Source organism: Pteropus alecto, unplaced genomic scaffold (genome assembly GCF_000325575.1).
Source record: "Pteropus alecto unplaced genomic scaffold, ASM32557v1 scaffold86, whole genome shotgun sequence".
In the NCBI taxonomy this organism is placed as follows: domain Eukaryota; kingdom Metazoa; phylum Chordata; class Mammalia; order Chiroptera; family Pteropodidae; genus Pteropus; species Pteropus alecto.
The window spans coordinates 16,009,113-16,022,494 of record NW_006442109.1 but is presented as its reverse complement, the minus strand read 5'-3'; the positions used below and the strand labels follow the sequence as shown (position 1 = coordinate 16,022,494).

At 38.9% G+C, this 13,382-nt stretch overlaps 1 protein-coding gene across 1 annotated transcript in view; it reads left to right on the top strand.

Moving 5' to 3' along the window:
• Positions 1-440, top strand: part of POLR2M (RNA polymerase II subunit M) — a 7,834-nt gene extending 7,394 nt beyond the window's left edge. The window contains exon 4 of the mRNA XM_006920325.3: positions 49-440. Coding sequence (XP_006920387.1) covers positions 49-195 — 147 coding nt within the window. The 3' untranslated portion in view covers positions 196-440. The remainder of the gene's footprint in view (positions 1-48) is intronic.
• The last annotated feature ends 12,942 nt before the right edge of the window (positions 441-13,382 follow it).

The window sequence follows — 13,382 nt, the reverse complement described above, 5'->3', positions numbered from 1 at the left end:
GAAAATATGTGAATTTGTAATTTTTTTGCTTTACATTTTATTTTAAAGGAGATGCAAGCCAAGCTCGCAGCACAAAAGTTAGCTGAAAGACTGAATATTAAAATGCAGAACTATAATCCAGAAGGAGAGACTTCAAGGAAATACCGAGAAGTGAGGGATGAAGATGATGATCAGTCCTCTGATGATGAATTCTGAAGATGGGCATTGGGATGATCTCCTAACTCTCTGCCTGTTGAGATGTCATTATCTTCTATTAGACTTTCTAACAAGTATCAAGATCAGTGTCAGACATTGTTGAGGGAAAGAATTTTATAGTTACACAAAGGTAGATATAAAAATAGCCCAGTGTTTCTTTCAAAAGATAACTTTCATGTGCTTGAAAAGGTTAATATTTGAATATTGTGTTTAACCGCATTGCATTAAAGTTTTGCAGTATGTCATATGTTGTCTGATGTTTTACTATATAGTAGAGCACATATTTTTCTCTAAGCCAAATGAAAGTGGGGGAACTGCTTTTTTCCTTATTCTTACCTCTATCAAATAACATTACATGCCTTTCAGTGAAATATTTAGTTGTCCTAGGTATCACCTGAAACGAATTAGGAAGATACAGTTCCCTCTTTTTTTGAGTAATGAAGGAGGCAGTCTAAAGAATTTTATGCATGTTTGCATGGAGTTATTGAGGTATCAGATGTGAAATACCTAGGAAGACACTAAGACAATGCTTAAATGTCTGTTTCTTTTGTCTTCCCTTAGAAGAACGTTGTTCTGATTATGAATAAGGTGTACAGTTGACCCCTGAGCAACACAGATTAGGGGTGCCAACCCACACAGTTAAAATCATGTATAACTACGTACTTTAGGTTGATGGTGGAGAGTGGACGGTCTTTCAAAATGACCAGATTTGCCCAGAGTAATGAAATATAGGAAAGTCTAAGAGGACTGATTTGGGTGAAGGGAGCAGCTGTTCTTATATTGACCTGGCTTGAGTTCATTGTTCTAGCAGATGAAAGGTTCAGTTTGGTAAGAAAACCAATTTTTTTAAGTTACAATTTAATTGTTTTTAATATATTGCTCCCCGCTCCTCAAAGAGACATATAGGCTGCAGAAACCTCAATCTCATACATACACACACAGACACACACACACGCACACACACACGTTTATGTAACTAAAGGATTATATGGTTGTCCCAAAAGAAATTAACACAACGTTATCAAAGATTTTTTTGTTTAATGTGTTCTAGCTTTTAAACAATGTTGAAAGGAAGAATAAAATGTCAATTAGAGCAACTTCAAAATGTTAATGATGATGTTTTACTGGTGCTTAAAAGAGACTTTTCATATATGTAATTTGGAAACATTTAGGTCAGATGCACATGTGATAGGAAGGGCTCAGTTCTATGTTATGACTCCAGGTGCAGCTACTGGCATTATCACCCTATTGCCCCCCAGAAAAGCAAATGTAAAACTATATTGAGATAACAGTCTCATTATTTTTAGTTTTTAAAACTAATAGTAAATGATTTCACAACATAACATTATTTGATGTTCTTTCATTATAGAATAAGATAATACCCATTATTTCTGGAAAGGTGGACAATATGGAAGGGCTCACATTCATGTACAGACAGTCCCTGTAATCCTCCACCCAGAGTGAGCCTCTGTGAACATTTGGGTATATGTACTTTTACATATGTTTTTTATGCAGAGCTATATACATTTATATTTTCAATAGTGCGATCATTCTATACATTAACTCATAATCTACACTATATATTGTGAACATTTTCCCATATTAAAAATATTTTGCATTTTAGATAGCTGCAGAGTATTGTTTTATGAATGTGCCATAACTAAAAATCAACTAACAATTTGATTTTTAATTATAATGTAACTAAACAATGCGATCAACATCTTAAAAAATAATCACATCTGTTCAAAAATGACTTATTTCCAGAAGATCCTTTCTAGAAGTAAAATTGCTAGGTGAGTGTAGGTGTTTGAGAATCTCAATATATATATATCACACTCATCACAAAGATTGTGTCCTTTTACATTCCCACTAGCAATAAATACATCAAACTCCCAGAATTGAAAATTACTGTTTAAAATATTTGCAGATTGAATAGTTACAGAAAAGGATTACCTGAAAATTTGTGTTTCTTTACTTAATGAAGGTTGAGTGTTTTCATGTTTATTGACCATTTGTATACATTCTTTTGAGCGTTGCTTATATCTTTCCTATATTCTCTTGGAGAGTTTGCCAGTTTTATTGGCTTATGAATTAAGATGCCCATCTTTGATTATTTGTTATTGTTTTAGTGTGTTATTTGCCTTTTAATATAGTTCATGGTGTTAGCGTGTGGAAGTTTTCTTTAGAAATATACCTTTGCAGGTGTGCTTGAGCATGCCTTCTCCACCCCAAGGATGGTTATATATTTATTCTGTTTTCTTGTAGTACTTCAAAAATTTTTTCACTTTAATACTTATCTTTAATTCAAAAGGAAAATTTTAATCCATCTCAAATTTAGAGGATATTGTATGAAGTGAGATTTAATATTGATTTTTGCCTATAGCTGACCAATTGGTTTGGTATTATAAACCACCATTTCCCCACTGATTTGTAATGCTGTTATTATAGAATATTCCTATGTGCCTTTTGTGTCTTGGACCTATTTTCTGGGCCTTCTGTCCCCCCACCCCACACACACTTTTTAATTATGGCTTTAATCAGAGTTAATATTTGGTAGTATGAGTCCACCCTTATTCTTTTAAATTTTGTGAAATATAACCTACAGAAAAGTACATAAAACAGATGTGCAGTTTAATGGATAAAGGAAACAACTATATAATCACAAATCAGATGCAGAAAAGCTACTGCTAATCCTCCGGAATCTCCCTGTGTGTCCCCTCATGTTTGCCCCTCTGTGTCTCCCAGAGGTGACTACTATCCTGACTTGATGGTAACATTTCCCTCCTCTTAAAAAAAATGCTTTTAAAGGTATGCAACAATATGGTTGGTTTGTTTTGCTCACTTGTGAGTTACAAAAAAAAAATGCAATCAGGGTATGTTGTATCTGGTGTCTTTCACGCGACTTATTGCTTATAAAGTTTACCTCGTGTGGGTGTGGTTTATTTTCATTGCTGTGTAATGTGCCAGTTCATTAATACCACTTTATTCTACTGTGATGGGCAATTCTATATTTTTAGTTTTTGCCTATTATAAGCTGCAGTGAGCATCTTTGTGCACATAAATTTTTGTAGGATGTTTACTTAGGAGTTTTAACTGTTGGAATATAAGATATGCTCATCTTTAATAATATTCATACCACCCCCGTCCATCATGTATGAGAGTTTTGGTTTATCAACATTTGGTGTTGCCAGATTTTAATTTTAGCCAATATGGTTTTATAATAAACATTAATTATGCTTTTAGTTTGCATTTCCCTAATTTGGAATGGCATTGAGCACCTTTATATGTTTATCGGTCACTAGATTTTTTCATTCGAAAAGGACCCATTCAAGTCTTTTGTTCATCGTTCTGTTGTGTGTTAGCCGTCTTTCTCATTGATTTGTATCCTTGATACTAATCATAAATTGGTTATGTTTGTTGTTAATACCCTTATCCTCTCTGGATTACTTTTCATTCTCTTCATGGTGTTTTTGATTAATAGAAATGCTTTATTTTAATGACAAATCGCAATCTTTTATGTTCAGTGTCTTTTGTGTCTCGTTTTAAGGAATCCTTCCCTATCCAGAAGTCAAGAAAATATTCTTTTTTTTTTTTTGAAAATATTCTGTATAAAATCTTTTTTAAGACAAAAATTGTTTTATAATTTTCCCATTATGTCTTTGATTCCACCTGGAAATTATTTGTAACTGTGAAGAAGGATCTTTCAGTATAGCCACTTGTCCTGGTACTATGCCACAGTGTGCTTCTGCCACATATTGAGCAGTTGTATGTCTGCGTTACTTTCTGGGTTCTCTTTAATCTATTAGTGTTACTGTTACACCATGTTATGGCATCTTTAAGAAAAGGCTGGAGTAAAGTGTGCCATCCTATTCTTTAAGAATGGTTTAGGTATCTGGCGATCTTTCAGTATAGCCACTTGTCCTGGTACTATGCCACAGTGTGCTTCTGCCACATATTGAGCAGTTGTATGTCTGCGTTACTTTCTGGGTTCTCTTTAATCTATTAGTGTTACTGTTACACCATGTTATGGCATCTTTAAGAAAAGGCTGGAGTAAAGTGTGCCATCCTATTCTTTAAGAATGGTTTAGCTATCTGACCCTTTGCATTTTCATATAAATTTTAGAATCAGCTTGCCATGTTCTTCTTTACCTCCCCCCCCTTGCATTTTCATATAAATTTTAGAATCAGTTTGCCATGTTCTTCTGCACCTCCCCCCAAAAAATTACTCTTGGTAATGTAAGTCTCCATTAATTTTTTTAAAAAATTCTGATATTCTGTCATTAATCAATTAACTTTTTATTCCTAACATTCTGTTTTGAAATCTAGATTTGAAACCTTGCCATTTATAAGCTAAAGTATACTTACTCTTTCAACTAGGATGACTATTTTTAGTTTGTGCACGTTAAACAGAAAATTCAGAGCACTGTTTTAGTGTAAATACCTGAAGTTACAGTGTAATTTTGATTCAGAAGAATTAGCAAGTTAGGAAGAATTTTTTTAATGGCAAATTTAGGTGTAAACAGGACAATGGAGTGAGTCTGCAGTCATGAACTCTTCCATTTTCAAGTGATTACATTAAGAGAAGTTAAGTGCTAACGTTTGGGGCTTAACCTGAACTGTGGAATATGTTGTGAGGATTAATCTCATTACATAATAGTCAATCTATAGGATAATAAGTTTTCTTTTTCATAGGACCTGTCTCTAATCCATATCAGGCTCTCTAGGGATCCAAGAGCTGTGAGTCAAGGTGGAAGATAGTTTGTGGAATTATCTCTATTTCCTGCAACTGGGGTGTTGTGATTTGTTCAAGGTCACTGAGATGCAGCCAAGAAAAGAACCCAGCACTCAAGATTTCTGGGCACTGGATTGCATGGCCTTGCATGTGAATACTACAAATCAAGGTTGTATTCGGGCTTTATGAAGTGCTAATGCTAGGCAAGAGCTCAGATGACTCTGAGGGTGTTTGTTATGTCTCTATGACTTATACAAAAAAGAGCTCTTTTCTTCTTGTGTTTGGAATGTTTTGTTTTTAATCATCTTAGAACTGACCATTCTGGCCACTGCTGGTATCTTCACTCTTCCCTCCTCACTTGGTAGTTGGCTGCATAAAACTTTTTGGGAAAGAGATGCAAGGAAAAGTGGCATCGGATATCATAAGCTTTATTCAGAGGACCAGGTAAAATCTGGCAATTTATTTTTTTGCAGGCTTCATGACAGTTTGTGACATTAAAAGAAAGTAAAGTTATGAAAAAAAAAGATTCTTTTTGTACGTGAAAAGTCGAGAGTACCTGTGCTTAAATAAATAAAAGGATTATATATCCAGCTTTCATGGAGAGCATATAGAACCATCTAAAAAATATGGCAAATCGCATTATTGACTACCTCCTTGGCAGGGAGAAAAAACTTAAAGCTATTATTTTAATTTCTGGCTAAAGTGAGGAAGCTTTGATACTGGGCTGATGAAATAAACCTAGTGTTGGATATTACTGAACTAGAGCCAGACCACAAATCAGAAGCAATTCTAAAAGCATAGCATAAAAGCCTGAACAATTAAATATGATCTATTACTTCCCAGATGATTTTAGAAAACTTGGGGAGGGGGAAGGCAAAAAAGAGGGTAAACCACTGGAATAGCATTAGATTATTAGATTTAGGATTTAAATGCCACTATTTCCTTTGAATCCAGTGGAAAGTTTTGTACTCTCATGACTATTAAGTCTGTAAGATGAGGTCGGTGACCCCTTATCTAATGTATGGAGTATGTTTTGAGAGAACAGAATTTCAAAGTGTGGTCTTTATAGAACACTTTGAGGTCTGAAAAGAGAGTCTATATGAAAACCTTATTGTAACGATGGTAACAATTATGACCGAAAGTAGTTTAGGAGGCACCTTTTGGCATACGAAGTAAAATGATCTAAAATCACCACCATATGAAACTTCTAATTTAGTGTTAAAATTAACTGAGAACAATAGAGACTCCCTAAAAAAGCTATTTTGACAAGGGGAAATTAGGAAATTAAGCTAAGGACAGACCTGGCTTTGTATGGAAAAATTTCACATTATTAAGGCAAAAGAATGAGAGTTGTAAATCAAGTCTTTACTCAGGGCGTACAGAAATGCTCCTTAAAAGATGGAGACTCAGCTTGGTGCTTATAAATTTTGTCTGAAAATATTACTAGTAAATACATCAGTTCTCTTAATCAGTACCACATATATTTGTATTGATTTAGATAGCATTTCTAGAGATTGTTATAAAATGAAAGCATATCTTCTATTGATTATTCAAATTTTTAATAAAAAAATATTTCTTCTCCCCTTCAGCTACACTTAGTAGGGTTAAAATGAAGTACGTTAGGAAATAGTTACTGGTAATAGAAGGCAAATCTTATCTCAAATTAGCATCTTTAGTTTTTAAGAAAAAAGGAAGGAAGCTTAGCTATTTGTTTTTGTTTTTTCCCCCTCATTAATTCCCACCCCCCCACTTCCACCCTTGACCTGTGGATGTTGCTGTTTCCCCTTAAGAACTGGATCTCTGAAGGTGGGGTGTCTCCTCCAACACTCTCACCGCCTGCACCCAGGGCCTGGGGCCTGGCGCACCTGGGGTATGGTCCAACCTTCTGCATGTAAAGCAGTCATGCTAACTACTACATTATGGAACCCTTCCCATTAGCTATTTGTTTTTCATCCTATAAATGGGGAAACTGAGGCACAGAGAAGCATGGAGACTTGCCTATGGTTGTGCAGCTGATTCTGACAGAGCCAACTCTTTCCGCCCTAGCCGAGTGCTCTTTGTTCATTAATATAGAGTCTTAATTAAAATTAATTCCTTAACATTTTTTTTACAAAATTATAGAAAAAACACAGTGCCAGAAATCTATTTTCTAATTTTAAAACTATAGAAACATTTCATTTCCTTAGGTAGTCTTAACTATTGCAACTAGGTTCAGTTACTACACCTTTCTTGAAATAAAAACAGATACTGTACCGCTCGTTATCTATAAACCTGACTCCATTTTTCCTTTCATTGCCTGACTTGGTCACTTTCACAGCACTTCTTCCTCTAGTCTTCATCAGCTGGATTTCCACTGGCTTCCTAAAACTTCTCAGCAGTCCTTTTGAGACATCTCAGTCTACTACAACTCCTGAAGGTAACAGGGGCCTTGGGGTTTGAACATCGTTGCTGGCTAATTAGCATCATTAATAAAAATTCCAGAGAAAGTCTAATGGCTTCTGTGAAGCAAATGGATTTGGGAGGAGTAAACCTTTGAAAATTCTTTTTTGTTGTCGTTGAGGTATAACTGACATATAACATTATGTTAGTTTCAGGTGTACAATATAATGTATCGATATTTGTATATATTGTGAAATGGTCACAACAATAAGTCTAGCTAACATTTGTCATCATATACAATTAGAACATTTTTTTCTTGTGATGAGAATTTTTAAGATTTACTCTCAGCAACTTTCGAATATGCAATACAGTATTATTAACTATAGTCACCAAGCTGTACATTGCATCCCTACGACATTTTATGACTGGAATTCTGTACCTTTGAATCCCTTTCACTCACTGCTCCCCCCGCTCCCCTGCTGCCGCTTCAATTTCATTTGAATTAAGATGTTACTGAAGTGTCTGTGACTACAGCTAGGGTCAAGCTAAATTTTGCCCCCTTAGTTTGTTACCTCTTTCTCTTTCTGGAAACAAGGATGGCTTGGATGAAAGTTCCATCCTTCCCAGAGCTTCCTGGGTTTTCCAGCTCTACCACCCTCATGTGCTGCTGATCAATCAAAGAAGGGGCACAATATGGAATGGAGGAGTGCATCTTCCTTGCCTGACTCTGGTAAAGTCTCTGGTTTTGATAGTCTAGTTACTAATTTATCATTTCTTAGATTGCCTCTTGTGTCTGGTTTTTGGAACATTTAAAAATAATGGTTTAATTTATTGTCCAGGGTTGTGATCAGCATTGCTCTTTAGTTTCCATCTCTAAATCTTATCCAGAAATGAAGTCTGCAGAGCTGTGGGTTATGTGTAGTCCTCAGTACAAACTCTAACTCTGCTTTGCCTTTACCCTCCCTAAAGAGAACACATTGAGGGCTTTAGTAGTTAGGGATCCCTCAGATAGTTGATGGACAAAAGGATAACATTTGGGAACTTTATTATAGTAACATAGTCCTTAGCATGCCTCACGACTGGTAGAAACTCCGTGTGTCTTTCTACATTTTTTGAGGAGCACTGCTCTAGGCAACAGCCTCAATGTTCTTATAATTTATGCAGCATGAAAATTTAATTCAAAATGGAAAGTTTCAGATTTGCAAATTTTGCTGGACAAAAATAGGGATTGGATGCTGATGGATGGGGGAGCAATATGGTGCTCCTGGCTCAGTGTCTTTTCCTTCCTCCAGTCTGTGGCTGCCATAATTTCCTCTAGGAAAAAAAAACATTTATCTTTCAGAGTATTATTTTTGTCGTTGTTGTTAAAATACATATGATCCCACAGGTAGCAAAACATCAATCAACTCTCATTAATTAATCTCTCAGTGCATATCAATTTATTATATGACTTTTTCCTGAAGGAAAGTAAGGTTTAAGGGAATGGGAGGTGGAACAGGCAAGTTTGAGGGGATGGGGGAAAATTAGAGGAAATGGAAAATGGAAGGGGAAAAGGACAAGACTAGGAAGTAGGTCTGGGTGGGCCCCAAATAGCCAAGGGGCATCAGGGAGCATAATGTGTAAGAATTGTCTATCTCACTGTTTTCAATGTCTCTCCCATTATCTCTTGAATCTACTCCAGTCTTCACTGTTTCCTCTCAAAATTCTACAAAAAAAAGCTTTTGTCAAGGTCACGAGTGATCTTCATGTTGCTAAATTCAGTAGTTAATTTTCAGTCCTACTTTTTCTTGACCTTTTGAAGCATTGGCATGGTCGATCACTTCCTCTTCCTTGAAACACATTTTTTCTTGGTTTCTAGAATACCACTCTCTCTGGGGGCACTCAGTGACCGCTTCCTCTTTGTCTCCTTTTAGTCTTCCTTCTTATCTTCCCAATCACTAAACATAAAATGCCCAGGGTTCTCCCTCTGAACCTCTTCTCCATCTGTGCTCACTCATTTGATGACTTCATCCAGCTGTGGTTTTAAATACTGTTAACAGGTCATGACTCCTAAACTTCTATCTCCAGCTCTGAACTCCAGATTCATATGTAGCTGCAACAGCAGCACGCTGAGGAGAATCCTGGGCTCTTGGGCTACGAATCAAGACATATTTGTGGAGGTGGTGGCACCAGAGTTCTTGCCTTGCTTGTAGCAAATTGATTATTCTTGGCCCAGTCACTTAACTTCTTGGGATTTGAGTGTTTCAGCTTCTAAAATGACAGAGTTGGACCCAATTAGCATCTCCCAAAGTGTATGTCTTGAAACAGAAGTCCTGAGGAAAATGGGATTCGGTGGTCAGAGGAGCCAGTAGGTACGCTCTGTTCACCGAATTGTTTCGGGGGCCTCCAAGCTGGTCTCCTGGCTTCTGCCTTTGCCTACGCTACAGTGGTTTCTCAACACAGCAGCCAGCATGATTTTTTTAAAGACATTGTCAGATCAGGTCACGTCTCTGCTCGAAGCTCCCCAGTGGCTCCCATCTCACTCAGAATAAGAGCTAAACTCCTTATGATGGCCAACAACACCCACTTGACCGCACCCTCAGTGTCTTGACCGTAGCTCGCCACTCCAGACACACAGGCCTCCTTGCTGTTGCTGTAGCATGTCAAGAGTGCTTCCACTTGGGACCTGCGCACAGCTGTTCTCTGCCGTGAATGTTCTTTCCTCACACATCAGTGGGGTTGTCTCCTCATTTCCTATGAGTATCTCTCCAAATGCCACCTTATCAGAGATGCCAATGAATATAAAATAAGCACGTGTAGCTGCTTTATTTTTCCCCATTGAATTATATATTTTTCTCTTGATTTATTGTCTAATTTCTCTCACTAGAACATGAGGGCAGAGATTTTTTATTTGTTTTATTTATTGCTATATTCTCAGTGGCTTTGAACAATGCTAGACGTAGTGGGTGCTCAATAATATTTCGACAATTGAATGAATGAATGAATGAATGAATGAATGGAGTAAGAAGGGAAAACGAGCAGATGAGAAGAGAAAGGAAAGGTTTGGGGAACCACCTCTACATGTGCGAGTGCCTCTTCTATGTGTAATTGTAGTGCCTAATACAGAGCAATGTGTTATTTAGGACTTAATTTCACATCTGTGTTCTCTCTTCTCAGATGTACCCTGTGAGGTAGGTATTGTTATTTCAGCATTTTTCAGAAAAGGCAACTGAAGGTCAGTGAGGTACTTTCTCAAGGTGACACACTGTTAAGACCTGCATCCATTTTACCCTAAGTCAAGTGCCCTTTTTAATTTACCATTCTGCCTTTTCTATTTTGCCTTGTTTGCTTGGATTCCAGATGGTCACTGGCTTTCACTGGGGAGCTGGTGAGGATGGAGCTGGGGAAGTACACTAGATTCTGTCACCAAAGGCTTACACTGGGCCCACGGGCGAACCCTCCCCTTTGGTTCTGACAGCCAGCAGTGCTATGACAGGTTGTGCCTTTCACAGATAGTTTTCATACCGATAAGAGACAACAGAGAGAAAGAGAAGGCAAAAGCGTGAAAACAGCCCAGATTATAGTCCTTCTGAGTTGGCTCCCTCCCAGATCTTTGATTCTGGGTCTGTAGCCACTGTGCAGCCCCACAGGCCTGCCCAGCGCTTAGACACTGGCCTGAGCCAGCAGCTCAGACACACCACTTGCTCCAGGATCATGTCGGGCAAGTGACCCAACTGCTCTAAGCCTCCTCATCTGAAAAGTGGGAATAAGAATAGTGTCACCATCTCAGGCTTGTTGTGAGGATGAGATTGTCCTAGGTTTACAACTGTTAGCTGTGATTCTTCCTGCTTCCAGCCTGGCTCCCTGAGAAGGATTCCATCCCACACCTGCCCCTTCCCGTACCCCCAACCTGCATCACTGCCTTATAGATGAGAACAGAAGACTCAGGTTGCCCACCAGAGCCCTTCCATGGGGTTTGGCTTTGCCCTTTGGTCCTCAGGAGGGATCTTAATTTTACATGTCCCAGAGGCAGCAGCATTCGGAGTAAGAACTAGACATTCTTTCAGTAATGGAGGCTGTTCAGTCACGTTGTGATTCCTCGGTTTGGGAGCCAGAGTGGGAGGGATTGGGTTACAGGAAGAGAACAGGTTTGAGGCTTGAAAACATACACATTCAGTTTTGGACTTGGACCTCAGGGGTTGTACAGATCTGTAGACATCTGGAGTGGGCAGTTGGAAAGGCAAGCCTGACCCTTGGGAGAGAGGAGAGACTAGCAACCAAGGAGAGGCCACTCTCCATGGAGAAAGTGGTTTAAGCCCATAGATTAGATGCCTAGGGAAAGCACAGAGCAGGAAGGGAAAGGACCAGTTACAGAATAGTGGGGTACACAAGAAGCGTTGGATAGGGGCAGGCCCGATGTGCAACAGACTCGAACCAGACTCAAATCCTGCCCGCAAGGACACTACAGAGCTGCCACATGCATAAATACTTCTTATCCAAAGTAGGCAGGGCCAAGGTACTAAGAGAGACTAAGGACCTCAGGGAACCAGGAAGACATCGTGAAAGAGGCATTTCAACTAGGCTTTGAACCGTGAGTGGGTTGTGGACTGGCAGGCTCAGGAGATGGTTAGACACAGTGTCAGCAAAGGCAAAGAGGCAGGAAAATTCAGGACATTTGGGAAGGGTGGTTAATATCAGGCCAGAGGTACCCATAGCATAATCCGAAATCAGATTTGATTTTAAAAGCATTTTAAAAAAATATGAGTCACAGGTTGAAGTTTAGGGAGATTGAAATGTATACTAGTGTTGCAGACACTGAGATGAAGATTAGTGCGCAGGACATATGTTAGAGAGACTTCCTGAAAGAAACACTTGTGGGAGGGAAGAGGAAGAAGTAGGATCAGGCATGGAAGAAGTTGGGAGGTCTGGGGTCTCACCAAAGGCCTCAAGTGACCTCACAGGATGCTCAGGAGCTTCTATCCCACAGAGCGGTGTCCCTGTGGGAGATCTACGTGTGATTAGTGGCCACCAAAAGATATATCTGAGTCCTAACGACAATAGCTGTGACCTCGTTTACAAATGTAATTAAGTAAAGGATCTCGAGGTGAGATCATCCTAAATCCAATGACCAGTGTCCTCTTAGGAGAAAGGAAAGGGAGATTCAACACCCAGACATGCAGGACAGAGGTGGAGATGGAGCGAGGCGTCATAAGCCAAGGAATGCCAGTGACGGCCTGAGGCTACCAGACACTGGGAGAGAGGTGTGGAATGGACTCTCCCTCAGAGCCACCAGGAGGAATCAAACTCCTGATTTCAGTCTTCCAGGCTCCAGAACTGTGAGAGAGTAAATTTCTGTTGTTTTAAGCTTTTTGTTAATTTGCAGTAATTTGTTACGGCAATCCTAGAAACAGACACAGGAGGCCAGGCCTTTTTACCATGTGCAGTCAGTCATTGGATGTGGACTGTCCCTGGAAGGAAGTGTGACCTTGGGCATGCCAGTTCTCTTCAGCGGAGGCAATCCCCAAAGGCCTGACAGCTTTCCCAGCAACCTGGGGAATGTGTTCTTCTTTCCTGAAGGAGATGTGGACAACTCATTACAGCAACCACTTCTCTGTTATAATGGGAATAACAATAAGATGCATCTCATAAGGTTGCTAGGAGACAAAATTAGATAATACTAGTAGCAAACATTTATTGAGTACTTACTGTACATATACCAGCCAGGCTTATACATACTCATTTGCTGCCCAGCATATTATAAGCACCCAGTAAATAGGAGCTATTATCATAAGGGGAGTGTCCAAGGTCACACAGTTGCCAGAGCCAGAATCAGAACCCGGATTTCTTAACTCTCAGGAGAAAGGCCTTTCATCTGTAATTGGCACCCTCTCTGCATGTGCCTAATTGGGCCTTCTTTTCATGATACTGATAGTATTTTTATTCATGAAACAAAATTCGTGCTTCACAAAAATAAATGTTATTTTGCCTTGTCACCTGAAGGGAAGAGCTTTGAGTTGTCTGAGATTCAGTCACACTTTCTCAGGCTGACTCTGTGTGACCAAAGACATTAATTTGCAAGACAAGCTGGGGCAGGAGG